The sequence below is a fragment of the Geotrypetes seraphini genome, chromosome 19, assembly GCF_902459505.1.
Source record: "Geotrypetes seraphini chromosome 19, aGeoSer1.1, whole genome shotgun sequence".
NCBI lineage: Eukaryota > Metazoa > Chordata > Amphibia > Gymnophiona > Dermophiidae > Geotrypetes > Geotrypetes seraphini.
The window spans coordinates 23,873,212-23,900,569 of NC_047102.1; the positions used below are offsets into that span (position 1 = coordinate 23,873,212).

Sequence of the window (27,358 nt, forward strand, 5' to 3'; positions counted from 1 at the left end):
TCTCTCCCTTCTCCCACTCTTTCCCCTAGTCCAATATCTACCTTCAGGCGTTCTATTGAGGGAGCAGCATCTTGCTGCCAGCACTCTCTGTCGATCCCTTCCTGGCATCTAATGCGCTTTTCACCCCAATCATCATTTTCCCTTTCTCTCCATCCCTCCCCTCCCACAGGACTGGCAGCAGGGAATTGTTACCACTACCCAGCAAATTTTACAGAAATTAAAGGTATATGGGGGTTGGTAGTGCAATTTATGCAGTTCCACTCCTGTGTTTGAAGCATGACTCCTAAGGCTGAACTTTGGAAAAAGATACCTAACCTGACTTTTGAGCACCACTTTGTTTTTAGACTACCCTTGATTGGTGGTGTTCCTGGGAGTCTAGTGCCACAGAAAGTTCAGAAGCTGGCCAAAAGACAGGCAGCTGCTCTTTGGTAACCCTCTAGTGTTCTGTGCACAAATCCGTGGAGTCTGTGTTAAGAATATCAGCACAGCTGGTGGGGCGAGAAACTACAACGGTTAAAACCGAGGTGAGCAGACTTTAAAGAGCGTGTTGTTAAGATCCACGTTTTACCCAACCCCGGGTCTATCTGGTTTATTTTTACAACAGGTGCATTGATGTTCTATTACTTTACTCACTATTTCTTTTCAGACCATTCGTTTCATTTCATGGCTATTACTAAAAATAGGGGGTGTATGATCAGAGGGTTATATAGGTACGCCTCTGGGATGATGTTCCCCAACATGTGAGATTATCATGCCTGCTTGTCCTTTTAACAAGCCTAGAGAATGGGCACTAGTACACGTTTAAGGCGTTGGAAAAACTTCCGTTTTCCTGGAGCTCAGCAGCTCTACATTTGTCGGTTTGTGCAGGCCGCAGGGCAAACACGTGACCTGCCAGTGCGCGTCACAGAATTTCTTTTTTCTTTAACCACTACCCGGCGGTACGAGGAGCGAGACAAGCGCGCGCGCGCCCGCCCCCTCCTTCGAACGGCGCTGGTTTGGCCTGTGGGACGCGCCGTAGGCACGCGGTTGCCAGCAGGAAGTGCGGGAAGCGGGGGTCGGGGTCGCTGTGCGTGTAGTAACTATGGTTCTTATTGTTCGGCGGCGCTTTACCGCGGCTCCCTGCCGCCGTTAAGAGCGCAACCGGCCGGGGCAGGAATGGTGCGTGGGAACCGGGAAGTGGCGGAGCCTCCCCCCGGCCGGAGGTGCGCGGCTGAGAGCAGCCACGGTGCGTCCTGAAGTGACCCAGGGCCTCGGCGAGCACCGAGAGCGGACAGCGGCCGCTGCCCTGGGGGGGAGGAGGAGGGGGCGACCCGCCGTAGCGCCCGCATCTCCCTCGGCCCGGGGCAGTGGGGCCCGGTTGCTTCTCATGGAAATAAGCGCGTAAAACGGAGCGGCCCCCCCCTCCCCCTCCTAATCTTTGCCCGTCTTCTCTGTTCTGCCTCGCAGCTCCTTCCAGCCGCCATGGCCACGTCCTCGGAGGAAGTGCTGCTGGTTGTCAAGAAGGTGCGTCAGAAGAAGCAAGACGGGGCCCTCTACCTGATGGCCGAGAGGGTGGCCTGGGCCCCCGAGGGCAAGGACAGGTTCACTGTCAGCCACATGTATGCGGACATCAAATGTAAGGCCCGGGCGATTGATCTTTGGTGCGATTCAAGTAGTAAGATCAGTACTTAGACGGTTCTGGCCGGTAAATTTAAGAAATGCCACTTTTGGTTTTGTTTATAGGCTTCCTCCTACTCCATCGGAATCTGCTTTAACCGAGCTAGGACATTTGAATATTTATTAGCAGCCCCTCTACTTTCCCCTCATATATTTATTACTTATTTTTAGCATTTATGCACCCCTTATAATCTATGCGGTATACATTCAGGTGCTCAAGTATTTCTCCCCATCTGTCCCGGTGGGCTCACAATCTGACTAATGTACCTGGGGCAACGGAGTTGTCATTGGGCTTGAACTTGCAACTGCAGCCCTAACCACTAGGCCACTTCTGCACTCTATAGTTTGGCCATTGCAATGGTGGATCTGAACACAGTACAAATGTGCTTTTATTTAAAACATTTTTTAATTGAATGTATAAATGAAAAATACATACTGTAACAATATATACAGTATTTATCATTAAACATTTTCAACTATTTCCCTGCCCTAACTCAGCCACCTTTTTCCCTTAACAAGTGTGCTTTTAATGCTGTCAGTAAGTATTGTATTTGTTATATTGCATTTGCTACCAGGCACAATGGCCAATTGCCCTTTTAGGAACCCACATAACTGTTCATTCAGTGTGGATTTTTCCCCTAATTAATGACCCTCTGTCACTTAATATGTTAGGGGAAGTCAGCTCAGTGGGCTTCCAAATCAACAAAAGAGTACTAAATAGGGAATGACTGACTTAAATGGTGTGAAATTTCTATATAAATCTTTTTTTAAATGAAAATAAACTTTGAAACTGCTGGCAGAAAAGGATATCTACATATCAGTGATGCTTAATCATTATTAAGAAATGAGAACTGCATTTTTTTTAATGAACTGTTTTATATGTATTGAGGCAGTTCATGTAAGAATTTGTATAATGGACAGGGCATGAAACTACTGTATATTACAGAGAGGGTGTATGAGTTTGTGCATTAAAACTAAAAATGCCCTTTGTGCATTAAAACAAAAAATCTTGCAGTGCTTTCATTTTCACATGTTTGTGTGTTTTGGTGTTTAGGTTGTTATTTATGAAATCAGTTCAGCTTAGCATAACATCTTCCCTGTTATAAAACAGAATTATTGTAATATTTGGTTGGTTTTAAGACTATTATAATTGTTAAGGAAAGTAGGCATGTTATGATCAAATTTTGCATTCCAAAACATTTGTCCAGTTAATACGCGAGTTTCATCTTTGCATTCAGATAACCACCTTTTTTAAACATTCTGGGGCAGTGTTCGTTTGCAAAGTTAGCTCACATTAGGTATTTATTTATTTAAAATTTATAGCCCGGATATTATATGTGGGTAACAGTATAATAATAAAACTAAAACAAATAACATACTATCAACAGCATAAAACATAACTACAAACATACCCTTGTACAATAAAAACATACAAGAAAATTAAATATTACAGTTAAAAAAACAAAAGAATAACATCTTAAAAAAACTTATAGCATCAAAATCAGGCATTCTTTCTGCAAATTGAGAGTCTAACAAATGACCCAAAGGAGATTGCAGAGCTAAATGTGATACTGATTATACAGTAATTATCTATGTAAGTAGAATCATATTTGTGTATAAAAAATCTCAAACAAGTTAGTGGGCGTTTGAAGAATATAATGCAGAATCATCTGTAATTCTGAGAAGAAAGCATTCCTGTGATACTTCTTGGTAGCAGTGAAATAATAGGAGAAACCTTTCTGTTGTTCCCTGGCTCTTGGGGGGAGGAGGCATCCATTGAATGCTTTTCTTGTGAAAGATCAGCTATTTTTTAATGGACAATCTTATGGTTTTTATCAGAAGATATTTTTTGTTAGCTTATGAAGGAATAAAATTTTAAAAGACTTTTATAGTTTTGAATAAAAATTTTTGCTCCTCCAAGCTGATCTAGAAGAAAATAATTTTGAATCTTTGCAGAGCATACAGCTAATTTTCAAAGGCTGCTTCTGAGCAATGGTATAACTGGAGTGTAATAAAGGCATCTTTACAAATGAAAGTGTGTGTTTTTAGGTCAGAAGATCAGCCCTGAGGGTAAAGCTAAAGTACAGCTTCAGCTGGTCCTGCATGCAGGGGAGACAACCAACTTCCATTTTTCCAATGAAAGTACTGCAATAAAGGAGCGGGATGCTGTGAAGGACCTCCTTCAGCAGCTGTTGCCCAAGTTCAAGAGGAAAGCCAATAAAGAACTTGAAGAAAAGAACAGGTAAAAGGGAAAAAGATTATTTATGATTCTTAGAATTTTTTTTGCTTTGCTTGCTCTGTATTGGAAGTAATGCATATAGATACTTAATTCTGTGGTCCTCAACTCAGTTCTTGGAGATCCCCAGACCAGGGTGGCATTTGGGATATCCATGAGAGATTTGTATATACCATTTTCATATGGTGCAAACACATCTCTTGTATATTCATTAAATAATAATAAATTTATTCTTTTATACTGCCATTACCAAAAGTTCTAGGCAGTTTACACCATAAGAAACTGAACAATCAGCAAAGTACATTCATACCATAAAAATAAAATCATTATAAAAAGTTAAAAATGTAATTGCAGTCTTAAAAATACCCAACTAAGTAATAAAATTATTAAACAAAGAAGACTTAACTAATTTTCAAAAAGAACAGTAGGATATGGCTTGATGAATGCATTCATCAAACCAAGACTGTAATTTATCTGCCTGAAACGCTAAAGTCTTATCAAAAAAGGTATAATATCTGACACCATTTGGCTTAGGATAGGCAAATAAGTAAGAACTTCTTGTATTCCTTGATGGTCTATATAACTGAAAATGAGGAGACAGGTAAATTGGAGACTCTCCTGATATCAACTTAAAGCAAATGCAAGAAAATTTAAATAGAACTCTTGCTTCTAACACTAACCAGTGCAACAAAAGATAATATGGGCTAATATGGTCATTCTTCTTCAGACCAAATATCAGTCAAACCGCGGTATTCTGAATTATTCTCAGTCTTGAGAACTAGACTGGTGCGGAGAACTCCCAAGTACTGAATTGAGGACTAGAGAATGATATGGGGACCTGTCCCCATGGTAAAACTGCGTGAACAGGAAAAATGTAAGCAGTTTACTTTGGGTGTGGGAGCAAGGCTTTTCACCTCCCTACAAGAGTGGTACAAAGCTTTGCTCACGCGGTAAGAATATGATTACTGTGGGACAGTCCCTCCATGACTTCTTCCTCTCCCGACCCTGTGCCTATCCATACCTTAGGGAGCTTCAGCAGCCAAAATACATTTTCACAGGCCTGCCTCTGTGGTCTTCATTTGGCCAGGTCCCTCTTTCTAATGTAACTTTCAGTTTTTGTGAAATTGTTTGGTGTTAACACAGCTGATGATATAGATCCTGGTATGCTTATGGAAATCTGGCATTTAGCAGATTCCTTTCAAATGCTATTAATATTTTAGAAATATTTGGTTGTGCAATCCATGGTTGTGGAGTTGGAGTCAGAGCAATTTTAGGTAGAGTTGGATTAGGTAAATATTTGTTTTTATTCTGAAGCTGGAGTCAGTTGGTGTAACATTAATATATGTTTAATTTATCATTTTATACATATATGAGGGTGGTTTGAAAAGTTTGGTGAATAAAAAAAAAGCAAGTTAAACAATATAGTCTCCATCAAGGGCTATGCATTTAACTTACAAATAAACTGAAAACTCACTGGACTATTTTTCCTATGATACAAATAAACTGGAAACTTGCTGGACTAACCCTTCTTCTATTAAACTGCGCTAGCAGTTTGTAGCACAGAGTGCCATGCTGAATGACCCGCGCTGCTCCTGATGCTCATTGAGTTCCTATGAGCGTTGGGAGCAGCGTGGGCCATTCAGCACGGCTCACCACGCTAAAAACTACTATCGCAGTTTCGTAGAAGAGGGGGCAAATATATAGCCCTTGATGGAGACTACATTGTTTTAACTTGCTTTTTTTTACCAAACCTTTCAAACCACCTTCGTATATCCCCAGAACAAAAAATTTAAAGCCTTATGTCATTTGGAGTAAGATAGTAGAAAAATAAAGGAGTCGGAGTCAAAGGTTTGATGTGCCAACTCTACAGTCCTGTTGTAATCAGTGTACACAGCACTCTGAGCCAAATAACAAGGTCCAACTTTATTTAATATACCACATGTCACAGAATCAAGCAGTTTAGAGAGGGTAAAATAAGCAAAAAATTAAAAAGTATGCAAAAAAGAGAGAAAGACACCTCGGGAAACTAGGTTGCTATTTTATATTTTAAGGAAGGGGATAAAGGATAGGAGTTAATTAACCCTAACCAGGAAGAAAATAAATAGATAAGACAACACACATTCCAGGGCCCACAAAAAAAATCAACAACTGAATAGCATGGTAGGGTCTTCAGGTCCAACTTATATAACATTGTAAGCTTTTCTGAAAAGGTGTGTTTTCATGGCTGCCTTAAAATTCATAAAAGAAAGCTCAACACAAAGATTTAAGGGTATGAGCAGTTTCAATGAGTAGGGGCAACCGCAGAAAACAGGTTGATCTGGCATAGTTTAAGTAAATCTGTAGATAAGAAGGAATGATAAATAGATGTTAGATGAACACAGGGAACAAGCTGGCACATAAGGGAGAAGTGACTTGAAGAAACACTGTGGTATTCCAGAATGGAGAACTTGATGCATTAATGCTAGAACCTTATATTCTGGGAGAACTGCTATACTCGCGTTACCTCTCTCCTATAGTCACTTCATTGGTTTCCCATCTGTTTCCGAATACAATTCTCCTCTTACTGACCTACAAATGCATTCACTCAGCTGCCCCTCACTATCTCGCTTCACTTATCTCCCTCTATGTTCCTCCCCCCCCCCCCCGTGAGTTCTGCTTGGCTGGTAAGTCCCTCCTATCTGTGCCCTTCTTTTCAACTGCCAACTCCAGACTCCGTCCTTTCTGCCTTGCTGCACCATATGCTTGGAACAGGCTGTCTAAAGCCCTATGGTGTGCTCCATCTCAGACAGTGTTCAAGGCCCAGTTAAAAGCCCACCTCTTTGAGAGTGTTTTGATTCCTCTCAACTTGGGTTCTGCATCCCCAACCCTATATGTCATGTCTGTCTGTCCAAGTTAGATTGTAAGCTCTTCCGAGCAGGGACCATCTATAAATGTCAAAATGTACAGCGCTGCGTATATGTGTGCTAAGTAGTAATAGTAGTAGAACCTTAAATGTGATATAAGAGTGGATGGGGAGCCAATGTCTGGAACTCACAAGAGGGGTAACACTGTCATATTTTTTAGCCCAATGAATGAGCAATGGAAAAGAGAATTGCAATAGTACATGCTTTAGTATCTCCTGACTTGACTAACAGGCAAAGTAGCTATAGATCAGAAAGTGAAAGGGCAGCCCGGATCTGCCTCAAAGTAAAAAGAAAAGACTTTTACACGACAGTAGGGATGTGTTGAGAAAAGTAAAGACAATTATTGAATGTCAATTTCGGGTTATACATCGAGGCTATCTTACACGCAGTCAACTCTATTATGCTGGTTATGCTGAATCCCCCTTTTACAGCCGCATTCCTTCTTTCATGTTTTTTGGGGCTGTCCTAAAGTTAAATTTTTTTGGAGATAGCTCTTGCTGTATGTGGAAACCCTCTTTGCTCATTCGGTGTTGCTATCGGCGGTAGGTTTTCTGCTAGATGAATATGAAGCCTTTCGGGTTCCACAGTGGGGTCACCATCAGTTTATTCAGAAGGTTAGAGCCCTGGGAAAGAGAGTGATCCTTGTGGCTTGGATTGATCCTACTCCACCATCTTATTGGGCTTGGTGGAACCGCTTGCATGCACTTATGTTATTGGAACTTAGGGAGGCTCATCTTAGTGCTAAACGTAAACAACATTTTCTTACTGTTTGGGATCCTTATGTTCAATCCTTGTCTCCTCGAGCTTGCAGTGCCATTTTGAATTCCCTTTGAATTGACCTTATTGGGAGATGCCGGCGGTGCGGGTGTACAGGTTTTCCCCCTCCCTATATATATATGTATATACAGTATATACATACGGTATATGTATATAGTATATGTACATACAGTGTATACATATACTGTATGTATATACTGTATATGTATATACAGTATGTGTGTGTGTATATATATATATATATATATATATATATATATATATATATATATATTTATACACATATATGTTTTTTTGTTTTCTTTCTTTTTTCTTTCTCCCTTTTTTTCTCTCCTCCTTTTTTCTTCTTTGTGGTTGGGGGGACGGGGTATCCTCTGTTGTGATAGCATATGATGTCTGGGGTCCAGGGTTGATTTGGGAGGAGTGGTGGTTTACTACTGGAGAGCTTGTTCTGGTTTTTGCATTGGGGGGGAGGGTCAGAGTACCGCCCTCTCATGCCATTTGTTTCTTTGGCTTCTATGTTGTAGGCTTTCCTTCCTTGGGTGGGGGGAAGTATTCAATGGGTTTTGGGGGTTGGAGGGATTGTTGGGTGGGGGGTTGCTCAGTATATTGCTCTTTTTGTGGCTGCTGGGTATTCTTTGTTGTTTGTTTGCTGTCGCTTAATTAAAAAAATTGTTTCAACTTAAAGGCTATTATTGACTATCACCTGAAGGATTCTGACAGAATCCTTCCATGGAATAGACAAACCAGAGAGTGAAGGAGAACATGGGGAGAAATACTTAGACTACCTAAATATAAACTGCTTCGAATAAAAGCAGTATAAAAGAAAAGTAAATAAATAAATAAACATGTCTTTTATCATTCCCTCTGAGAAATTCCCTAACCCCTATTTGTCCCGTTTGTCTATTTTAATTAGATTGAAAGCACTTTTGAGCAGGAATTCTCTCTTGCATGTTAATGTACAGTGCTTGCATACATCTAGCAGTGTTATAGAAAAATGATGATTATTGTTATTAGTTGTACAGCTTAAGATATCATGTGTAAATCTAATCTAATCTAATCCTTAGGTTTGTATACCGCATCATCTCCACATTTGTAGAGCTCGACGCGGTTTACAGTAGGAGAAATAGGAAGGAACTACAACAGAGGGTTAGAGGTAGAAGTGTGAAGAAAATTTAGAGGACTTGGGATGCCATATTTTCTTGACTTCCTAGATAGTTGTTGCCCCACCCACCACCCCGGGAAATTTATACTGTCCTTCCTCTGCCCCTCTTTTAAGGAAATGCATTTAAATATATTACTCGTTAATGTAACCTTAAGTCTCCCTTAATTGAGACCTTGTTCTAGAGCTATCTTTTTTGCTAAGAATCATTTTCTTGTGCATCTATGTCTTTGATACATTTGGATATCCTGTACATATTTCATTCCTTAAATTTAATTTTAATAGGATTATGGGCCACACATCCCCCATTTTGATAAGCAAGATGGCTTCCAGAATGGGTATTATATCTAAGATGAGTGGACACGTGGAGCAGCCTCCTAGTGGGGGTGTTAGAGATGAGGACAGTTTTTAAATTCAGGAAAGCTTGGGACAAGAACATAGGATTTCTGTGGGAGAAGAAAGGATTGCGAAGTTTAGTAGATGGTATGGACAGGAAGACTGGCTAGTTATTTTAGTCTTAATCTGTCATTGTTTTATTGTGTTCTCACCGGTGCTTTGTTGTCTACTGGTAATATATTTTGTAGTTTGGTGCATTGTTTCGTGAGCTTGAGATCATTCAAGATTCCTGCCCATAAATCTCTTGTTTGGTGCCTCCATCATCATCATTCTTGAATTTTTACATTCCTATATGGGCGACTCTACATGTTTTTGCATTAAAACCTTTGAGGATTCTTTGCACCTTGCTCTTTTGGCCCCCTCCCTCAATGTCATATCATTAATAAAAATATTCAAGAGAATCAGGCTTAGAGACTGGTTTCACTTTGTATTTTTGAGTAAATTAACGGGGTTTTTCAATCCTGAAGTTGGGGAGGGAGGGTGATTATTTGATTATAGTATGTGGATGATTTTACCTGGGGTGAAAATGTTGAATATAGTTAGGAGCTTAAATGATTTCTTCCACAGTATGAAGGGGTGTGTTACTCTTTTCTATATTCTGGTAAGTGCATTTATTTTCTGTCATTTAGCATTGCCTTGTTTGTCAGGGTATCTTGTAGACTCATCTGATTGAAATTGGTCAGGTGATAACTTTTACTGAGAGTCTAGATCTTCTGCTGAATTTCTTAAGAGAATGTCCAGATGAATGTAAGCAGTTACTGATTGTGGCACTAGTGTTATATAGCCGAAGTAGTGTTGTGTGAGGGAAGCAGCAGCTGCTGTTTGGCATAATTTTATAAGAAGCTATTATGTAGAAGAGTCAGCCTAGGCCTCTAGTCCTGTACTTAGCACACATTTGGATTTCTTTCTTCTTGAATTCTTCCCCTCCTTTCTTTTCCTCCATACCTCATGGTTCAATGAAGCTGGCAGATAGGGAACACAAGGCCTCAGTCAACATGCGCTCACAAGCCCAACAATCCACATTGAAGCCTGAAGGGGAAGGCTGACTGACACTTTGTGTGTACATGGGGAGGTTCAGCCTTCATACTCCACTGTCTGTCTTGCTGCCACCAGAGCCATGAGGTGCAAGGGAGAAGAGATGGAATGGGAGGTCTCAAGAAAGAGTGGAGGAAATTGATGGTTCCCAATGGGGAGAAGGATAGATGGAGGAGAAAGGGATCAGAGGTGATATCTGTGTGACATATGCATGCATGCAGTTTCTCTTGAACAGAAATCAATATTTAGCACAGTTGTTTCAGGAGTCACCAGAAAGAATTCTACAGTTCATAAAAAAAAATTGGGGATTTAAAAATCCTTGTTTTGGGTCCCTTTCCGGCCTAATCAAGAAAACTTTTTTTTAGGGAAATCAAAATGTATATTTCAATATAGTCTTCTTTTAACTCGGTACATTTGCTCCAATGTTCTTCCAGACCAGGGGTGCCCATACTTTTTAGGCTTGCAAGCTACTTTTAAAATGACCAAGTCAAAATGATCTACCAACAATAAAATAATAAAAAAAAACCCACAAAGCACACTGTACTCAGAGAAAATGTTAATTATCATTTAAATCCCAGATTTTTTTCAGAAAGGTCAAGGCAGATGACTCTATGCACTGTCACCTCAGTAACAATCATACAAAAATAGACAAATATACCCCCTCCCTTTTTACTAAACCATGATAGCAGTTTTTAGCGCAGGGAGCTGTGCTGAATGCCCAGCGCTGCTCTTGACGCTCATAGGCTCTCTGCACTAAAAACCGCTATTGCGGTTTAGTAAAAGGGGGCCATAGTGCAAAATATAGACAGCAGATATAAATTCTCAAAACGGACACATTTTGATCACTAAATTGAAAATAAAATTATTTTTCCTACCTTTGTTGTCTGGTGATTTCATGAGTCTCTGGTTGCACTTTCTTCTTCTGACTATGCATCCAATATTTCTTCCCTTCTTTCAGCCTGTATGCTTCCTCTCCTCCAGACCTCATTCCCTCCCCCAACTTTTTCTTCCTCTCTCTCTGCCCTTTCTTTCTCCCTGCCTCCCTTTCTTTTTTTCTCTCTTCATGCCCCCTTTCTTTCTGTTTCCCTTCTTTCCTTCTGTCTCCCTGCCTGCCCCCTTTCTTTCTTTCTTTCTTTCTGCCCTCCCCCAAGCCACTGCCACTGCCACTGTTATCGGGGAACAGGCCTCAAAGCTACCGCCGCCCCAAGCTCTCCCTACTTCCCTACTTGGGGTGACCAGCCTTCCTCTCCCCGACATCAATTCTGCAGTCGGAGAGGAAGTTCCGGGCCAGCCAATCGCTGCCTGGCTGGCCCGGAACTTCCTCTCTGATGGCAGAATTGACGTTGGGGATAGGAAGGCTGATTGTCCCGGTAGATTGTGAAGGCAACACGAGTCTATCACGGAGCCCAGGATGGGTTCCGCGATCGACTCACTTTGCCTTGGTGATCGACCTATTGAGCACCCCTGTTCCAGTCCTTTTATGCCTTCAGTAAAATACAACCTAAAAACAACTAGCCCAAGTGGTGTAGATATAGTAAATCACAAAATGTATAATGTGATAAAATACAAAACATCTAAACTGGAAAAATAGCTTTTTAAAGCATCTATAACTGTAGAATCTGAAGAAAATTTATTCCATCAGCCATTATTTCAGGTTCGGAACAGAAAGAAGTTGCACATGGCAAAATCCAGAATGTATGGTGGATGAAGAATTAATTCCAACAGAAATTCATGCAAGTTCACCATTGCAGTTGTTGATGTGTGAGCCGGTGCGTTGTCCTGGTGGAAGAGAACTTTCTTATGGTCAAATGGGGATGTTTTGTCTTGATTTTGACACTTAGACATTGCAGTAAGCCAGCATAGTATTTGCCATTAATGTTTTTTCCCTTTTCCAGATCTAGTCAATAAAATTTATCCTGTGGAAATCCCAAAAGATGGCCACCATCACTTTCCTAGCTGACAGCCGTTTTCGCTTTTTTCAGAGTTGGTTCATCTCTTGAAATCCATTGTTTGTATTGTTGTTTTGTCTCGGGAGTATAGTGATGAACCCAAGTCTTATCCGCAGTCACAAAATTTTGCAAAAAGTCATTCTCATTGTAGTTAAAACACGTTTTAGAAATGTCCAATCAGACTTGTTTTTGGTCAACAATGACCAAACTTGGCACCCATCGTGCACTTAATTTCTTCATTCCTAAATATGTAGGATGACGTGTACATGTCCTGTGAAAATACCAGCAGCCTCTGCTATCTCATTTAGAGTCAATTGGCCATCTTCCATCATTAATCAGTGAACTTCATAAACCATTTTGTTGGTTGTTTCTGTTTTTGGACATCTGGAATAATGTTCATCAACAATGCTTGTCCAGCCACGTTTAAACTTGGCAGCCCATGTTTTCACCCATTGAAAATGAAGGAGACGCATTACTCGGATCTAATTTTGGTAGCTGATTTTCCCTTCAGATTTATTTAGATTTATAGCCCGTCCTCCCCAAGAGCCCAGAACGTGTTACAGCGGTACATTCATAATATATTGGAGACATGGGATTCAGGATACACTCACAATACACTGGAAAATTGTGGAAAGGTTACAAAGGTACAATCACAACTAGGCTGAAGCCTTTAGATTAAGGAGACTGGTCGGTGAATGAGCAGAACAAGTTACAGAGGTACAATCGAGTGTACTGAAGGCATATAGAAATACATTCACAATGATTTGGATGTATTGAGTTAAGTACATTTGTCATATACTCGAGGTATAGGATTGAGGGTGACAGGGGTGTTGGATAGATGCCCATACAGAACAGTACATTGCCAGTGGTGTAGTAAGGGGGGTTCAGGGAGTGCAGACCACTCCAGGCGCCAAGTCAATGGGGACACTGGCACCTCTTAACCCCGCCCAGCTATACCCCGCCATGCTCGTGCAATCTCTCCCCCCCAGTACCTCTGTTGTTATTATTTTGTCACGGCATGATACTCAATTTTGTCCATTTTTTATAAAGTGGAGCAGTTCACTTCAAAAGACTGACAAGTCAAAACTAGACGTCGGACTGACTTGAAAATCTAGCCTTAGATAGTTGTCGACACCATTTGCTGGACAGCTATAGAATTATGATGCTAACATTGCTCTTTCTTGGTCAGGCTGGAAACTTTTCAGTTAACCCTCATAACTTTATGCCACCTCCACTTTGTTTCTACGTTGATGATGCTGTAAAAATAAGTGATAAATTCAGTTCTGTAAAATCTTTTTACCCGAGTACAGCAAATTTGTATGTGTTTGTTTAGGCATTTATGTATTGTGCTTCATTAAAATGATTTGAAGTGAATTATACCTAGGCACAACAATTTGCTTCTCTATATAGAGCCTAAATATTGGGCCTGATTCTAAGCTTTTTCTTGTAGACACAGAGAAAGATTTAAGTGAATCAAGCCTTTCAGGTATAAGAGAATGGGAAGGTATCAATGGGGGGAGGGGTGAAGGGAAAAGATGTGAATGGTGGTTGGAGGAAAAAGGTAACCCAACATATCAGCAAGATAATTGGGTCATGAAGAGAGATGCCCTGGATAAGAGAGCCACTAGTGAGGCAGAATAACACAATGGTTTTGATTGTTGTATGTTTATATCATATTTTCAAATGTGTGGACAAGTTATTGAGCTTGAGTTGGTAACTTGTAACCTGGCTAATGAAAAAATAAAGCATTAAAACAAAACAAGATAATCCACTTTCATACTTCCCATATGTCCTCCTCAAGATTTTTAGAGCTGTTAAAAAGAGTGGAGATCCTTATGGCAGTGTTCTCCCCAGAAATTTTTTCCAGCCGGGTGGCATGAAAAAGTAGCCGGGTGGGGCGGGACAGGGAAATTTGGTGGTGGGGAAAATTAAGGGCTCCTTTTACTAAGCTGCAATAGAGTTTTTAGCGCGTGCAGAATTGCCACGCTACACGGCTAGAACTAACCGTCTAGCATGTGCAGCAATTCTACGCGAGCTAAGCGCGCGGTAAAACCGCCATCACAGCTTAGTAAAAGGAGCCCTAAATGTGTACTATTTGTATTAGTTAATTATTATTAGTTATTTTCCAATGCTCAATATGACTGCCTTTCTTAAGGTTTGATACTTGTTCCATAATATATATATTAAATTTAAGAAGTATCCAATTATAGAATAACTAGCTGATGCCCCGGCGTTGCACGGGTATTTAATTATAGCAATAACACTGTAAATGGATTCAAATAAAGATACTTTATAGTGGTGAATGAAATTATTTTTTTACAGCTTAATAAAAAGTACAATATTCAAATTATAATGTGAAATATTTGACAAAATGAATACAATATAACTAACGCAAAACGTGATTATAAACAACATTTTTAGTTTCACCTCCTGGAGCAAGAACATATAAATTCTTGGGTGAACCCACCCTTGAGCAAGCAACATAGAGTTGTGGGCCGCGAGACCCCCAGAACATATCACCCCAGGTAGTGAGGGATCTGCATACCAAGTTTCGTTCAAATCGGTCAAGCCGTTTTTGAATTACTGTGAGAATGGCAGCTTTTTACATTTTTTCCATTGACATGAATGGGTGAAATCTGATTTTATGTTTGTAGCTACGCCCACGTGTGCAGGTGGGCCGCGAGACCCCCAGAACATATCATCCCAGGTAGTGAGGGATCTGCATACCAAGTTTCGTTCAAATTGGTCAAGCCGTTTTTGCGTGATCGCGGCACATACACACACACATACATACATACACACATACATACCTCCGATTTTATATATATATATATATATATATATATATATATATATATATATATATATATTAGATATTTGCCCTCTTTCAAATGGTATAGAGACTTTTTTTTAACTCCGGCACACTAAACGGAGCAAATGTTTTTTGTGGCACACTAAATGCAGCAAATGTTTTTTCATGGCTGGAAAAAATTTCTGGGGAGAACACTGATGCCCTTATTTTCAAGGTCCAATCACATCAAAGAATGATGCTTATCTGGGCAGTTGTATAATAAAAAGAATGGATAAGATAACATGAGAAGTGAAATTGTCATGAATCAGAGGGATACATACCCTGTAGGTCCTAAAAGCAGGCTTGTGGATTAGATATAAACTATGAAGGCAGTGGCATAACTAGCATATGTGACGCCCGAGGCCCATCATTTTATGACACCCCCCCATCTGTATGAAAAACATGATTTTTAGTAACAATCCACACATCACACGAGTGTGCCTAGGAAAAGGCAGCATCTTACATATTGCAGTGAGCAGTACATCAATACACCCATTGTAAAACTAAACAAGCCAGACTAGTACAGATCAATCCTACACAGTCAATCCTAACTGAAAACCATGTCTTTCGAACACACCTTCGCCTAGTATGGAATATGTAATCACAAACTAACCCCTCTCCCTTTTACAAAACTATAATGTGGTTTTTAGCTATGGTGATAACAGTTCAGACTCTCATAGAATTCTGAGCAATTACCACCATGGCCAGTGCTAAAAAAAACGCTCTACAGTTTTGTAAAAGGGGGGATAAAATAGAAAAACGTAGACAAAGGTTAAATTGAACTACCAAGAAGCTGGACTCTGTATACAATGCAACACCACAGAAACAGCGATGCATCTCCCCTAAAGCAAAAAAATAAATAATATAATTTTTTTTCTACATTGTCTTTTCTGGTTTCCTCATAGTCTTGACACTCTCTTCCTTTCATCCACTGTCTACCCTCTCTCTGCCCCTTCTATATGGCATCTTCTCTCCTTGTATTCCCCTTCCATCTCTCCCTACACCCCTATTATCCATCTTCTTCCCTTCCCTCCTTCAATGGTCTGGCATCTCTCTCCTCTTCTTCCCTTCCCTCTCCCACACCCCCAAGGTCTGGCATTTCACTCTCTCCCCTTTCTTTCCCTCCAACCCAATTCCATCCAGTATCCTTCCCCCTTATGTCTCTCTCTCCTTTCCCTGCATACCAATTCCATCAGCATCTGCCCCCTTTCTCTCCCTCCACCACCCTTCCTTACCACCCTGACCTCCTTTTTCTCCCTCCACCACCCTTCTATACTCCTCTCTCCCTCCAAACCAGCAAGGTCCCATGATGACTGCTTCTGTTGCCTCTGCCTCTGGAAGATGTAAGTGACGTTGGAGGGGGTGGGCCGGCAGACACAGGGAATTGCAGCAAGTTTCCGCAATTCCGGAGGGAGAGGTGGCAAATGCAGTCATCGTGGGACCTTCCTGCACTTCAGTGCGGCTGCTGACTCTGCTTCAGAATAAGTACGGCAGCCGTGCTGAGGTGCAGGTGCCATTTAGAGCAGCTTGGAAGGTTCTGGATCCAGCCGGCTGTGTATTCCCCTAGGGCTGGCACCCGGGGCGGTCTGCCACTGTATGAAGGGACAAAAAATAATAGAAAGAATGGATAACTTGACCAATTTAGACGTCATACAATTATAACCACAAAAATACGTCATAAAATGTAATTCTAAACTCAAAAGACTCCAGACGAAAAGCATACTATAGAAAGGAAACCAGAAAAGACCAAACCCATAGTACTAAGATCCAAATGCTAAAATCAGACATGTCCATTACGAAGAGACGTGTGAATCACCGCTAATTATAACGAGTGAGTCTTTAAAATATGAGACGGTAACGGATAGCCAGACCTGGTGAACGGAAGTGACAAATACTGGAGCCAAAACCAGAGCACCGTGATGAAACTTGAATATGGATACCTTGCATTTCTTGGCGTTGAAGCCCAGCTGTCAGGTAGATGACCAACGTTCCAACAAAAACAGGTCCTGCGTCATACTATCGTGTAAATCGGAGCTGCTCACTATGTTAAGTAGTTTGGCGTCGTCGGCGAATAGTGTTATTTTACCTTGAAGCCCCTGAGTCAGGTCCCCTATGAATAAGTTGAAAAGGAGCGGTACTCCACTTGTCACTTCTGACGTTTTAGAGAGGGTACCGTTAACCACCACCCTCTGAAGTCTACCACTGGCTATTTTTTGGGCTTGCGAGCTACTTTTAAAATGACCAAGTCAAAATGATCTACTAATAATAAAATTTTTTTTAAAAACCACAAAGCACACTGTACGCAGAGAAAATGTTAATAATCATTCCTATTCCGGGGTTTTCTCAAAGAGGTCAAAGCAGATGACTCTATGCACTGTCACCTCACTAACAACCATACAAAAATAGACAAATATACCCCCTCCCTTTTTACTAAACCACGATAGTAGTTTGCTGCGCTGAATGCCCAGCACTGCTCTTGACGCTCATAGGCTCCCTGCGCTAAAAAACGCTATTGCGGTTTAGTAAAAGGGGACCATAGTGTAAAATATAGACAGCAGATATAAATTCAGACACATTTTGATCAGTAAATTTAAAATAAACTCATTTTTCCTACCTTATTGTCTGGTGATTTCATGAGTCTCTGGTTGCACTTTCTTCTTCTGACTGTGCATCCAATCTTTCTTACCTTCTTTCAGCCTATATGCTTCCTCTCCTCCTGACCTCATTCCCCTCCCCCAACTTTTTCTTCCTCTCTTCCTGCCCTTTCTTTCTTTCTCTCGTCATGCCCCCTTTCTTTTTTTCTGTTTCTCTTCCTGCCCTCTTAATTTCTTTCTCCTTGCCCTCCCCCAAGCCACTGCCAATGTCACTGCCATCGGGGAACAGGCCCCAAAGCCGCTGGCTGCCGACCCCCCCCAACCTCTTCCTACTTCGGGCCGACCAGCATTCCTCTCCCCGATGTCAATTCTGCCGTCGGAGAAGAAGGCTGATCGGCCCAAGATCACAATCGATTGGGGGAAATGCTGCCGGGTCCTGCCTTCGCGAAAACTGAAAGTAGGCAGGACCCGGCAGCAAGAAGAGCAAATGGAAAACTTCACTGACCTGTCTCCCGCCTTAGCCCGTAGCGAATTTATGCTTTGGGGATCTAACATGTGCGTGCCGGCTTCCCTTCTCTTCCCTCCCCCCCCAGACATAACTTCCGGTTTCGGAGGGAAGAGAAGGGAAGCCGGCACACACACGTTAAAGCTCCGGAGCATAAGTTCGCTACGGGCTAAGGTGAAATCTTCAAGCCGGCTTTTTTTTTTTATGTTGAGCAGCAGCGGAGGCAGCAGAATTTAGCTGAGCGGTCATCTAAATTACCCGGGCGGACCGCCCAGCTGAAAGGCCCTAGGGAGAACATTGCTTATGGTATTCCCAATCTAGTTGCCACTCCTTTGATTCATCTGAGTTAGCTTTTACTGTGTATATATATATATATTGTACTCAGTTTCTGTCTTATCTAATCAAAGTAGCATAGGGAAATCCTCTTCCCCCTAAGCCCTGATAGTTTTCTACTTGGTTTTCTCCTGATTATTAGGATGCTGAAAGAAGACCCTGTCTTGTTCCAGCTGTATAAGGACCTTGTGGTGAGCCAGGTGATCAGTGCTGAGGAATTCTGGGCCAACCGTCTAAGCCTGAACTCCATGGACAGCTCTGTGTTACCCAACAGTAAGCAGGATGTGGGCATATCTGCTGCTTTTTTGGTAAGTCTGGTTCCTTTCTGCATAATGGGATCTATGTTTCGTATGGCTAGGATTCCTTGCAGTATTTGTTATATGTGTTGTTTTGTGCAGTCTTAATCCTTCCAAATCCTCGCAGAGCGGAGTTCTAAGCGGGTTACAAATAGTATAAATGTTGCATAGAACTTATATACAGGTCTCCCTTCATGTTCGCGGGGGTTATGGGCACAGCTCCCTCACAAATATTTAAAAAATCGCAAATAATTTTAAGACCCCCACCCTGACTCCCTCCCGGATCCCTTCACAGCTTACCTTTTAAAACCCTGGTAGTCTAGCAGTAAAGTGGGGCAGGAGCAATCTTCTTATGCTTCTGTCCCATGCAGATCTGCTATAAGAAATAACTGCCTCAAGTTCCCATGTTGGTATTGCGAGACTGCAGGAACTCACAAGACTGATGGCGGGAACTTGAAGCAGCCATTTTTGATGGTGGATCTGCATGGGGCAGGAACGTAGGAAGATTGCTTTTGCCTTGCTTCACTGCTAAACCACTAAGACTTTAAAGGTAAGCCGTGGAGGGGTCTGGAAGGGGGCAGTAGAAACTCATGAATAACCGAATCTACAAATCCTAAACCCATGAATATGAAGGGGGGAGTGTATATAGGGTCTTAAATACAATACAGCGAAATTTGAAATCAATCCATTTTTCTTCCAGGAGCCAGTGTAAGGAGCGCTGTGACATGATCAAATCTTGATTTGTAGAATATAAGTCTTGCTGCAATGTTTTGTATCAGTTGGATATTTTTTCATTGATTTCACTGAAATTCCTAAGAGTAGTGCATTATAGTAGTCCAGTGAAGACAGAATAGTTGATTGTACTAGTATCCTATAGTTTTGATGGAAAAAGTAGGATCTGACTCTTCTTAATTTCTGTAGTGTAACAAGATATCCAGTTTAAATTGCTAACATGGTCTTTAAAGCTTAGCGAGCTATCTGAGTTGACTCCCAGAATTTTCACTGTTGAAGCTAACTCCATTTGCTAGATTAATAGTGGGTGGGATTAAGTGTATGTGTTGTCCGAACCATAATGTTTAAGATAGTGTCTTACTGGCAAATACCAGACAACCGGAAGATAGCAAATGTCATCCCAATCTTCAAGAAAGGATCGAGAGGAGAACCGGGCAACTATAGACCTGTGAGTTTTACGTCGGTTCCTGGGAAGATGGTTGAAGCACTAATCAAGGATAGCATAGTGCAACACCTGGAAAATCATGACCTGATGAATCAATCAACACGGCTTCAGGAAGGGGAAGTCATGTTTGACGAATTTGCTTCAATTTTTTGAGAAGGTGAACAAACAAATCGATAGCGGTGACCCGGTGGATATAATATACTTGGATTTCCAGAAAGCGTTCGACAAGGTTCCACATGCAAGGCTTCTGAGGAAACTACAAAGCCATGGAATAGAAGGGATATACTAAGATAGATAGGCAAATGGCTGGAGAATAGATTGCAGAGGGTGGGCATAAATGGGAAGTTCTCAGACTGGGAGAAGGTAACAAGCAGTGTGCCCCAGGGCTCGGTTCTTGGGCCCATCTTATTCACTATCTTCATTAATGATCTGGAGGAGGGAACAACAAGTGATATAATTAAGTTTGCAGACGACACTAAACTATGTCGGACAGTTGGGTCACAAAAGGACAGCGAAGAACTCCAGAGAGATTTGAACCAGCTAGGGAAATGGGCGGAAAAATGGCAGATGAAGTTTAATATAGACAAATGCAAAGTGATGCACCTGGGCAGGAAAAACAAGGAACATGAATATAAAATGTTAGGTGTAACATTGGGCAAGAGCGAACAAGAAAGGGACCTGGGGGTACTGATAGACTGGACCCTGAAGCCGTCGGCTCAGTGTGCAGCGGCGCTGAATGCCCAGCACTGCTCTCGACACTCATAGGCTCCCTGCGCTAAAAACTTCTATTGCGGTTTAGTAAAAGGGGACCTTAGTGTAAAATATAGACAGCTGATATAAATTCAGACACATTTTGGTCACTAAATTTAAAATAAAATCATTTTTCCTACCTTGTCTGGTTATTTCATGATTCTCTGGTTGCACTTTCTTCTTCTGACTGTGCATCCAATCTTTCTTCCCTTCTTTTAGCCTATATGCTTCCTCTCCTCCAGACCTCATTCCCTCCCCCAAACTTTCCTTCCTCTCTCCCTGCCCTTTCTTTTTTTTCTGTTTCTCTTCTTTCCTTCTGTCTCCCTGCCTGCCCTTTTTCTTTCTTTCTCCCTGCCCTCCCCCAAGCCACTGCCACTGCCATCGGGGACCAGGACCCAAACCGCCACCAATAACAGGCCCGAAATACGATGCTGCCCCAAGCTTTCCCTGCTTCGGCCGACCAGTATTCCTCTCCCCGAAGTCAATTCTGCAGTCAGGGAGAGGAAGGCTGATTGGTCCAAGATCGCGATCCACCTATTGGGGGAAATGCTGTTGGGTGCTGCCTTTGCGGAAACAGAAAGTAGGCAGGACCCGGCAGCAAGAAGAGCAAATGCTTCACTAACCTGTCTCCCGCCTTAGCCCGTAGCGAACGCTTGCTTCAGGGCTCTCAACATGTGCGTGCTGGCTTCCCTTCTCCCCCCCCCCCCCCCCGGAACATAACTTCCGGTTTTGGAGGGAAGAGAAGGGAAGCCGGCACGAACATGTTGAGAGCCCTGAAGCAAACGTTCGCTACGGGCTAAGGCGGGAGATAGGTTAGTGAAGCATTTGCTCTTCTTGCTGCCGGGTCCTGCCTAATTTCTGTTTCCGCGAAGGCAGGACCCGGCAGCATTTCCCCCAATAGAGCCCCGGAGCATAAGTAGCTACGGGCTGAAATCTCCAAGCCGGGTTTTTTTTTTTTAATGTTCAGCAGTGGCGGAGGCAGCAGATGATAGCCGGGCGCTGGTCTAAATTAGCTGGGCGGACCGCCCAGCTAAAAGGCCCTAGGGAGAACACTGTACACACACATCAATATTTCTCCTGAGATTTCAGGTGTGCTGCAGCACACTGTGAGGAGGAGAGATGCTGGTGCCTGTTGACTGCCTATAGGATGTATCTCTCACTGCAAGAGGTACGTCCTGTAGGCAATCTGCCGGCACCAGCGCCTTTCCTTCAATCTGGCCCTCTTCCCTTTTGACATGACACCCCCCCCCCCCGGTATGTGTGTGTGTGTGTGTGTATATATATATATATATATATATATTTGATGTATCAAAATGGACTCAAGATAGACGAAAGAAATTTTTAATTTATCGTCAGCCAATTTTGAGTATAGGAGCAACTTTTCAGTTACGTTTTCCCTGTAAATGCTCTATTACCTATCAGAATAATAGATATATATTTTATGAACCTGATCAGTTGAAATTTTTTCTTGAGGGTAAGGCAGCTGGTTAAGCTCCAATCCCCTCCATGCCTTTTCTATTAACCAGGATGATAATTTAATTTAATCCAACTGTTTGATCTCCTAATTTAATTTGAATGAACATTTCTTGAAAAACCAACTTCCCTTGGAGGTGTAGGATTCTCTCTCCCTAGTTTGTGGACTATGAACTTAGTTAAATTTGTGGAATCTTTGATTTATAATTTATGTTATGTTTCTTCTTAAATGTTTATTTCTATTACATTGTTGTTTAACAATTTGTAAAATTATAAACAAATAAATTAAAAAAAAAAAAAAGAAAAATTTGTTCCCGTGTCATTCTCTACTCCAAAGTGTAAAGAACATTTCAAAGTAAGTAAAACCGGAGCGCTTACCATAGTAAAACTTGGTCCTCTGAACTGTAAATAAGGAAAATACATTTAGTGAATGCCTAGATTTAATAGTTACTGACTTACTGACTGGGTTTAGATTTGGATTAAATATTCTTTCCAAATCTAAGCTAAAGGTGAGTTTCAAATTCAGGTATAGTTGGTAATTTCTTGCCCCAGAGGTCTAATCAAAGTTGTGCCTAAGGCATCTGAGGGTTAAAGGATTCACCTGAGGTCATATATAGAGACTTCAAAATAGAGCTGCTACTTCTAAATACAGTATAAATGTTTAAAAAGGGTGGGATGGGTATTCTTGTTCGTAAGGGGATTCGGTGCGGAGGGTGGTGAGGGACCCACAGGGTAGATATATAATGTTGGAGGCTTCGATAGAGGGGGTCTTGTACTCCCTGGTTAATGTCTATGCTCCCAATGAGGGGCAAGGGGTCTTCTTTCGTGAGTTGGTGCCTAGAATTCTCCGGTTTAAGGGGGGTGCCCTGGTTCTGGGGGGGGATTTTAATCTTACCGTAACCCCTCATTTGGATAATTCAGGGAGGGCGGATCAGTATGGGAGGTGGGATCGTAAACTGTTAAGGGAGGCCTTAGCTACTCTGAATGTGGTGGATTGCTGGCGGTGGCTCCATCCATCGGTTAGAGATTATACTTATTTTTCGGGCATTCACTCCTCTTATTCTAGAATTGATTTTATTTTTGTGGAGCGGGGACTGCTCCGGAGGGTGGAATCAGCGGGGATTGAGTCCCTAACATGGTCGGATCATGCCCCAGTTTGGTTGCGGGTACGGGGAGAGGGTGGTGGCTCGGGACGCAAATTCTGGTGTTTTAATGATAGTCTCCTGGATGATCCTGAGGTGGGAGCACAGATTGAAGGGTGGATACAGGACTATTTGGATGTGAATGTGGAGTGTGGTGCTTCGTTAGAAGCGGTTTGGGAGGGGTTAAAGGCTACCCTCAGGGGCAGATTGATAGCCCTGGCCTCGGCCTGGCAACGTAAACGACGGGAAGAGGCGGCGGCTTTGCTGATTTTGATTGGTCGGTTGGAGGGCTTGCATAAGCGTAGCCCTTGGGATGTTGCATTACGGGAACTTCAGGCTTTAGACCTGGAGCGTTTACACCACAACTTACAGCTTCTCAAGCAGCGTTATTTTGAATTTTCTAATAAAGCTAGTCGACTGGTTGCCCATCGTCTGAAAGCGAGGCAGACGCGCAATCAGATTCTCTCGCTACGTGCAGCCTCTGGTGAGTTGTTGCGGAAAGAGGATGCTATTCGGACATGTTTTGTGGAGTATTACTCCCATCTCTACGCATCGGACACTTCTGGGTCCTTACCAGACCTGGACGCTTATTTGGCCTCAGCGGAGTTGCCCCGGATTGCGCAGGATGATGTGGCACGGTTGGACCGTCCTCTCACGTTGGTTGAAGCTCGTGGAGCGTTGCGTTCTATGCCCCTTGGTAAATCGCCTGGCTTGGATGGTTTTACTGTTCGATATTATAAACGCTTTCAGGATCTTTTGCTGCCTCCTTTGTTGTGTTTTCTTAACTCCTTGCAAGAGAATAGTGTCCTCCCCTATTTTATGAGATTAGCGGGTGTGATGGTGTTGGCCAAGGAGGGGAAGGATCCCCTGCAATGTGCTTCTTATAGGCCGATCTCGTTATTGGGGGTTGATACTAAGCTTTTTACGCGGATCTTGGCTGACAGATTGATGAGTTGGATCCCTCGGCTGATCCATCCGGATCAGTCGGGCTTTATAACGGGAAGACAGGTGGGTGACAACACTCGTCGGGCTTACAATTTGTTTGAAAGGGCAAGGGGGGGAGTGAGGGAAACGGTGTTTCTGTCGGTCGACGCTGAGAAGGCGTTTGACAGGGTCTCCTGGCCTTTCTTGTTCAGGGTTTTGGAATCTATTGGATTGGGTCCGCGCATGCGGGATTGGATCCAGATCCTTTATACTTGCCCCATTGGATGTATTAAGGTCAATGGGGGCTACTCGGAGACTTTTTCGCTAGCACGGGGAACGCGTCAGGGGTGTCCTCTTTCACCTCTTCTCTTTGCCTTAACGATAGAACCCCTGGCGCAGAGGGTGCGGCTGAATCGGGATATCAAGGGGGTTACGGTGCCGGGTGGGGATTATAAGTTAGCATTGTTTGCGGATGATCTCTTGTTTACGGTGGAGGATCCTGAGGGTTCCCTGCATGCTATCTTACGGGAGCTGGATGCTTATGGTAGGGTCTCGGGATTTCGTGTCAATGTTGGGAAGTCTGAGCTCCTTAACATCAACTTGGCTGATGACCGAGTGGCTTACCTCCGAGATCGGTTTTCGTTCCGGTGGGTTCAGCATTCTCTCCGTTACCTCGGGGTTTATTTTGGACCTCCGGGAGTGGATCTTTATGATCTTAATTTTCCCCCGCTATTTCGCCGCATTCGTCAGGATTTGCTTAGTTGGAAAGATCAGTATTTCTCTTGGTTGGGTAGGGTGGCAGTTGTGAAAATGATGATATTGCCGCGCCTTTTGTTTTTGTTTCAAGTACTGACGCTCTGGGTGAGTAGGAACACGTTGGAGGGAGTTCAACGGCATATCTCTCACTTTATTTGGGCTGGAAGGAGACCTCGGGTGAGTAAGACGGTCTTATGTATGGGTAGGGGTGATGGCGGATTGGGGGTTCCTAATGTGGTAAAATATTATCAGGCGGCTCAGCTGCGCGCCCTTTTAGAGTGGCAGACGCAGACACCGAAACTGTGGGTGGAGATAGAGCAAAGTTTAAGTGGTGGGGTGCCTTTGTTACATCGGCCTTGGTTACCGGGCAGGGTGCGGTTGGAGGGTGGCTTATCCTCAGTGGGAACTTCTTTGAGGGTTTGGAATCAGACCCGGGGCAGTCTATTGCTGGGTAGGCGCCATTCCTGGTTTACCCCATTAAGACACAATCCAGATTTTCTACCGGGAAGGGGTGGTGGAGTGTTTGCTGATTGGGAAACTAGGGGCTTAGTGTGTGTGGGTCAATTGTGGGATCCGGTTCTGGGCCGTATTCGACCCTTTACGGAGCTTCGGGGCAGGTTTGGTTTTGGGGTGAGAGATTTGTTCCCTTACATGCAAGTGGTTCATTATATCAGGGCCTCGGGTCTTTTGAGGGATCTGAGGGGGGGTAAGACTCCCTTGGAACTGATGTTGGGACCGGTGCTCAGGAAGGGAACTCTATCTGCTATATATAGATGCCTCAATTGTCGGGGGACCCCACATTCCTACATGAGGGCTTGGGAGGGTGATTGGGGCTCTGCTATATCCTGGGACACCTGGGGGGATATCTGGTCAGAGATTTCTTCGGCGGGTATAGCGGCCTTGCTGATTGAAAATGGATACAAGGTTCTTTTTCGCTGGTATTATACCCCTCAGGCGGTGGCTCGTTGGCAGGGAGGTGCGAGTGCTCTTTGTTGGAGGGGCTGTGGGGAGGTGGGTACCTATTTTCATATGTGGTGGCAGTGTGGGCGGGTGTCTGGGTTCTGGATTGAGATTTTTTCTCGGGTGTCTCGGATCCTGGATATCCCCATTCCGGTGGATTGGCGACATGCCTTGTTGTTCTGGCATCAATTGGATTTAGCTTGGGGTGATTCTATGTTCTGTAGTTGGCCTTTACTGCTGCTAGATTAGCTATTGCCTCCCTTTGGAATCAGGTGCTCCCTCCCACGTGGGCCATGGTGGAGCATCGTTTGCTTACTTGGCAACTTCTTTACCATTTAACAGCTCTACGTCATGGCAAACTTCATGGCTATGCTCATATTTGGCGCAGATTTCGGGCATCTGTGGGGATTAGTGGCAGGGGTGGACTGGGGCACTGAGTCGACTATGCGGCTGGACTGGGATAGCGGAGACTGGGGGGAACCTTTATCTATATCCCTATTCCATTCTTAGTTTTTTGCTCTCTGATATTAGATGCTTCTCGACCTAATTGGGTGTTGTGGGAACTGTGTTTTGTCCCTGGGGGGGTGGGGGGGAGGGGGGATTTTGACTGTATTTTGGTGGGTTTTGTAGTTTGTTATTGTTGAATTGGGGGGATGATATGCAATAGGCATCTCAGATAAAGTATACTCTTGGTTTGAAGGATTCCTAAAACTCAGAACCTACAGTGTAAAATCTAACAAAGAAAAGTCAGAATCCTGGTCAAACCCCTGCGGCGTACCACAAGGATCTCCACTATCCCCTACCCTCTTCAACCTCTACACTGCTTCTCTAGGAACACATCTGGACAATCTAGGCATAACCACCTATAGTTATGCCGATGACATCACCATCCTCATCCCATACGATCATTCTAAACCTACCATGACAGACAAACTTCACCAAACACTTGAAACAGTCACAACCTGGATGAAAAACCACAAACTTAAACTCAACCAAGACAAAACCAAATTCATCCTTCTCGAAAATGACAAGGTCCAAACCACAATCAACCTAGATATAAACGCAATCAAATACCCCATCCAAACCACCATAAAACTACTTGGCATGACCATAGACAGACGCGGCACTATGCAACCGCAAATAAATAAAACAATTCAGAAATCATTCGCAATCATGAGAAATCTGAGACAAGTCCGAAAATTCTTTGAAAGAACACAATTCCAACTTATAGTGCAATCCCTAATACTAGGTATATTGGACTACTGCAACATCCTCTTCCTTCCTTGCCCTGCAACGACGATTAGACAACTCCAAACAATCCAAAATACAGCTTTGAGACTCATCTATTCATTGAGAAAACATGATCACATCACTGAAGCCTTCATCAACTCACATTGGCTTCCAATCCAAGAAAGAATCCAATTCAAATTCTACTGCATATTATTTAAAACCCTACACGGAGACAGCCCATCATACTTGAACA

At 42.8% G+C, this 27,358-nt stretch overlaps 1 protein-coding gene across 5 annotated transcripts in view; it reads left to right on the forward strand.

The window, feature by feature from the left end:
* Positions 1-688: 688 nt before the first annotated feature.
* The window catches only part of GTF2H1 (general transcription factor IIH subunit 1), a 92,568-nt gene continuing 65,898 nt past the window's right edge, over positions 689-27,358 (forward strand). Inside the window, exons 1-4 of one of the 5 annotated variants that reach the window (XM_033928586.1) lie at positions 689-710; positions 1,447-1,615; positions 3,706-3,898; positions 18,540-18,705. In XM_033928586.1, the coding sequence (XP_033784477.1) occupies positions 1,462-1,615; positions 3,706-3,898; positions 18,540-18,705 (513 nt within the window). In that variant the 5' untranslated portion in view covers positions 689-710; positions 1,447-1,461. Of the gene's footprint in view, positions 711-805; positions 1,616-3,705; positions 3,899-18,539; positions 18,706-27,358 lie in introns of those variants that run through there. The other 4 variants (XM_033928583.1, XM_033928585.1, XM_033928584.1 and 1 more) reach the window with 4 other exon arrangements.